General features: G+C 34.2%; 1 protein-coding gene across 2 annotated transcripts; it reads right to left on the reverse strand.

The window, feature by feature from the left end:
* Positions 1-398: 398 nt before the first annotated feature.
* On the reverse strand, positions 399-4,431 carry LOC145149980 (putative glycosyltransferase At5g03795). 2 transcript variants are annotated; one of them, XM_079075246.1, is made up of 5 exons: positions 4,270-4,431; positions 3,497-3,930; positions 3,257-3,387; positions 2,116-2,464; positions 399-1,201 (listed from the first exon to the last, which is right to left on the reverse strand). In XM_079075246.1, the coding sequence occupies exons 2-5, from the start codon at positions 3,884-3,886 to the stop codon at positions 539-541; spliced, it is 1,533 nt and encodes a 510-aa protein (XP_078931372.1). In that variant the 5' UTR covers positions 3,887-3,930; positions 4,270-4,431; the 3' UTR covers positions 399-538. The 2 variants fall into 2 exon arrangements, with proteins under 2 accessions (XP_078931372.1, XP_078931373.1); XM_079075247.1 differs by lacking the exon at positions 4,270-4,431 and having other exon boundaries at positions 3,468-3,622.
* Between the last annotated feature and the right edge of the window lie 710 nt (positions 4,432-5,141).

The raw sequence follows: 5,141 nt of genomic DNA on the forward strand, positions 1-5,141 counted from the left end.
TCATGTCATCCAATTTGCGGCTTTTCCACTAAAAAGGGGATTGTACTTTGGAAAGTTGACCCTAACACTTCATTTACCATTTTAAATGGCATCGGGTCATTCAATTTGTAGTTTTCTAAATCTAAAAACTACTTCATGTAATTACATATTTCAAAAAGTTTTCAGTTATATTTGTCAAACACTTATATAACAAATAAAAGTTACACTTTGCAGCTAGTTTTACTAAATATGCCCTAACTGATTGGGTCGTTAATTGTGTGGCTGTCATATATAACAATTATTGTTATTATTATTATTATTATAAAGATAATAAAATTAAAATGTATACAACTTGCCACATCATTTCAAATCGTTCAACTCAATTGAGTGCATAAAGGGCTTGATTTAACTAGTTAAAATTTCTCAAACGGTTTGGAAGAATCTTTCTTCCACAATAATTTTCTTAAAACGTTAAAAAAGTATAAGTATTTTCTTCCTTATAATCATACAACAAAACAGAACTTGCAATATTGTCACAAATCCAACATATTACTAGCTCTCATATCCCTTTCATTCTTAAAACTCTATTATACCACACAGAATGAAGAATCATATGAAACAAATCATACTTAACAGGTTCCGAATGCCAAAAAAACTGCTCCTTAACCTTCTTCACTCTCTCATACATCTCAACATACTTCTCTTCAGAAATCGAAAGCAACACCTTCTTCAAATTCACAATATCCTTCTCCAACACAAAAACCGCAAACGATTCCCAATTCAAAACCTCAAAAAACGGAGGCACGTAATTATCCGATATAATCACAGGGACACAATCGTAAATTAACGACTCCACAACTCTCGGGCTATGAACTGCAAACCCTCGAGCACAAATACAGTATTTGCTACTTTTCATGTGGTCGATGTAGTTTTTGTTGCCTTTAACATGAGGCATTCGGGCGAATATTCTCATGTCTGTATCGTTTCCCCAATGATTTAATAAAACGGGTCGGACATATCCGTGCATATGACCCGCAAAAAAGGCGAGAATTGGTCGTTGTGTTGGGGGGTTGCCTCCTATGTCTTTCAGAGGATTTTTTGAGGATCTTACGTATGTTGTTGGAAGTGAAACGTCTTTGCCTATTTTGAAACCTGTTCGAATATCGGCATTGCAAAGGGCTCTTATAGTGTTGAGTAAACGTCCCCTTGTTTCCGCTGGGGCCTGTGGAAATAAGAAATCATTAGTTAAAATGACTAAAATACCCCTGGAAACCAAGAGCTGATTTCAACTTCGGAATTTTCGAAAGTGGCAACGGTTGTGTCTATTTTTTTTTTTTTACGGGTGGTGTGCTAGCTGAAAATTGTCAACGGTTCATATGACTAAAATACCCCTGGCAACTAGCGAACAGCTTGGTATTTTTTCCAAGGGACATTCAAAAAATTGAAATTATTTTTATTTTATGCGGGTGGTATATTAGCCGAAATGGTGAATGGTTGAAATGTGACTAAAATACCCCTCACAACTAGCAAACAACAAATTTCAACTTGGAAATTTTCCATGAAGGGTAAACAGGACATAAAAAAAATGGAACTTAAATCAGTTTTCTGCAGGTGGTGTAGGTGTAGTTGCTCAAATGGTCAACAGTTCAAATGACTAAATTACCCCTGGGTCATGGCAACCACCAATCAGGTAATTTCAGCTTGGAAACTTTCTAAAAAGGGTAATGACGCTTTCAAAAAATAAATTTATCCCAACTTTCTATGGATGGTATACTTGCTAAAAAGGTCGAACGGTGCAAATGACTAAAATACCCCTGGGTCCTGGCAACCACCAAGCATGTAATTTCAGCTCGAAAATTTTACAAAAAGGTTAACATGGCATCAAAAAGATAGGAATTATTTCAAATTTATACCGTAGCTTAGAATTTTTCCAAAAACTGTAACATGAGATTCGAAATTTGAAATTATTTCAACTTTTTACGGTTCAAATGACTAAAATACCCCTGTCAATGAGCAGCCATAATGTGGGAGTTCTCCAGGGGTTGCAAAAGAGTAAACCTTTTGCAGAAAGAAGTAAAAATTTTGGACCTTTCTATAAAAAGAAACTGGATAAAGGAAGAAGGAAGAAGGGTATACCCAATCATGGCAACCAGTCAGAAAATGATCTGATCCATTCGTTCTATTCCAAAATGGATATTTACTTATAATCATTTCAGTGTGGTTCTTCATGAACTGAATCAGATTATCACGGCTGTGTGAATGAGGAACATAAAGTGTTAACTCAAGCAATCGGGAACTAAAAGGTATGTAGAATAAATGAGCTTCATTCGGGTCTTCTGTTACAAATTGTTTATTTTCTTCCATCAGCTTCAAGAACCAACCCTCCGATGCATATATTCCCTCAAGTATCCAATCATGGAAAATCGGCTTTTCTCCATCTTTGTATATGTACACTTTGAGCATTCGGTCCATTATCTCATAACTCCTGCAATAAGACCTTTTTTAAAAATAGTCCCACTAATGAGTTGTTTCTTTTTTTTCCCATTAAGTCATGTATACGTAAAATGGGCGAATGGGTAATTAATGATGTATGTTTGTGATAAACTGTTGTATGCATAAGGTCTGTTTCTTTTCTTTCTTTTCTGGACTGAATAAACCGTCTGAATGAGACTAAATGAGCATTCTACCCTTACATTCGAAAAAAACAAATTTCACAATATTCGTCAATTTTAACGAAAAAGGAAAAACGAAGAATGAAAAATAGGTAAAGGGTTAGGGTAGGTTTGGTTGTAGAAAATTGTTTTCATTTTTCTAGGAAAAGTTTTCAGAAAATAGAGTTGAGCTTTCATTTTTAGTTTTCAATGAAAATTTTAGGAAACGCATTTGGTTGGAAGCGTGGAGTTTTCATTTTCCATCTTAGAAATTTAGAAAAACTTTGGAAAATTGTAAAATTCACTTTTCTAGTTTACATACAATTTGGAAAACAGAAAATTTTCATTTTCTTCGAAATATCTTGAAAACTGAATCAACCAAATACGTTTTCAGAATTTTCATTTTCATCTGAAAATTTTCATGGAAAACTAGAAAATTTTCTGCAACCAAACGCACTCTTAGTGTCTTAACACATTAAGTCTTTTACTTCATATTAAGTCAAAAAGAAAGAGCCGTGTATAGTTGTCTAGGTAACGTCTTTAACTCATTAAGCCCATTAAGTAAAAAAGAAACATCCTTAAATTATTAGAAAGAGAAGGTATATAACTAGATGTTATAAAGATACCTTTTAAACATGGAAATATTCCGATAAATAGGGGCATAGAGTCGCGAATCATTGTTAGTGAAGGCAGCATTTTCAATTTGTGATTTTGCTTCAAGTAGTTGTTGATCAACCAATGATGAAACTTGAGATGGCTATAATGAAAAAATACAAAAGATAATCAAGAATGTGAATGTAAAAGACAACATTTTCATGTATATTCAACTTGACTAACCAAATCAGCATATGAAGTCATATACATACGACTGAATAAAGGGAAGAACGACTTTTCTTTAGCTCTTCATTCATCTGGGAAATTGACATTACTGGTAAAGTCTCCATTTTGGGCTTTTTCAGATCTCCATTTTGGGTATTATTTTCTCTTTCCTCACTGGAATTTTTGGGGGAAGATCCGTTAACACCTGAATATGAATCTTTTAAGTCTTGTTGCATGAAACTTGTATTTTTTGCATTTGAGAAATAACTTTCTCGAACAAAGGAGGCCTTAGCACCAGAAAGTAGAAGTGATATGCTGCTGAATATTGGAAGTTCGGAATATTGAAGAGTCAATACAACAACCAATGAGATTCCGAGTACCCAAATCAATCTTGTGGTTTGTTTTGGAAATGGATAGTGAAGAAACCCATGATCCATGTAGATCAAATGGATTGAAATTTGAGTCACTCCAAGAATGTTTCCTGTTTACCATTTCGAAATCATTAGGTCGCTGTAAAAACAAGATGGCTGCTACAAGTTACATGATTCACTGATTCAGAGATCTTAACAAATTGATTATTGATGAATCGGTTTTAAGGTGGGTTTTTTCGCCCCATTTTATTGTTGTTCATTTATGAGCTCTGTTTGATCTATAAACACATTAATTAAGATTCAGATCACCCAGAAAGGATTCGAGATTGGCTCGACAATATTCTTGAATCGAGTAAAACTACGTATTGTATTAGATTTCATAAAAGACGAACATATACGATCGATTGAATAATAACGATACAAATGAAGATCTAGAGGAGATCGCTTACAAAGCCTTGATCGTTAAATGAACTTTGTAGCTCCCACAGATCGGAGTCTTGATGTGAATTGCATTTGAATGTATTTTGAATCAGATCTAAATTACACGGAAACACGAACTTCGATTTGGTATAAAATATGAATATGTTTCGTATAACAAGCTTGCTTTTAGAATATTATATGGCTAAAATAAAGTTTTTTTCTCAAATGTTTTTAAACCTCTTAATAATATAGTAGGTGTGATTACACGGTTTATTCAAAGGTCCAAAAGTAACGGTGTGAGCAAAAAAAATCATTCATGCAAGTTTTGGTAGGGGTGGAATTGGTACAGTACCAATTCATTTTTCTCTAAACCGTCCACCGTACCAACTATAATTGGTATAAAAAAATTTCTACCGTTACCGTATCAAGTATACTTTGTACCAATTTATTTGGCTACCAACATGTTTGGTTGGTACAAATTGGTAATGGTATATACCAACTTCTTTTAATTTTCTATTGTAACATTTAAAAATAAGCAAAGACATCGGGATTTTGATGTTTAGTATAGAAATTAGTTACGTAGTAGACACTCCTTAACTGAACTTTTCTTCGTCTTCTCGCTTCCCTGATACTTTTCTTTTAAAGTATCCCAGATTCTTTTGCCATTTTGCGACTTCTAACATAGTTGTAAACCACTGGTGGAAGAGCATCCCGAAGTTCACATAAACATCTCTTATCATTTGCCTTTTGTTTTTCAGTTTGCAATCCAACATCAGCAGAAGAACCAGTCGTTCCAACTTGTTCAAGCCTTTCTGGACGGTAATTACCACACGTAACACATCGCCATAGACTCTCGTCTATACCATTAAAGTAATCCTCCATGCGATCCGACCATTGTTCA

Source organism: Lactuca virosa, chromosome 1, assembly GCF_052849685.1.
Source record: "Lactuca virosa cultivar CGN04683 chromosome 1, Lactuca_virosa_CGN04683_v6, whole genome shotgun sequence".
Classification (NCBI taxonomy): Eukaryota; Viridiplantae; Streptophyta; class Magnoliopsida; order Asterales; family Asteraceae; genus Lactuca; species Lactuca virosa.

What these genes read in the sequence shown, in the direction of transcription:
- LOC145149980 (XM_079075246.1), bottom strand. Translation starts at nt 3,886, where the DNA reads ATGGATCATGGGTTTCTTCACTATCCATTTCCAAAACAAACCACAAGA. An exon ending in GTTCTTCCCTTTATTCAGTC is followed by an intron (nt 3,388 to 3,496) that starts GTATGTATATGA and finishes TTTTCATTATAG; the next exon opens with CCATCTCAAGTTTCATCATT. An exon ending in AATATTTCCATGTTTAAAAG is followed by an intron (nt 2,465 to 3,256) that starts GTATCTTTATAA and finishes GTCTTATTGCAG; the next exon opens with GAGTTATGAGATAATGGACC.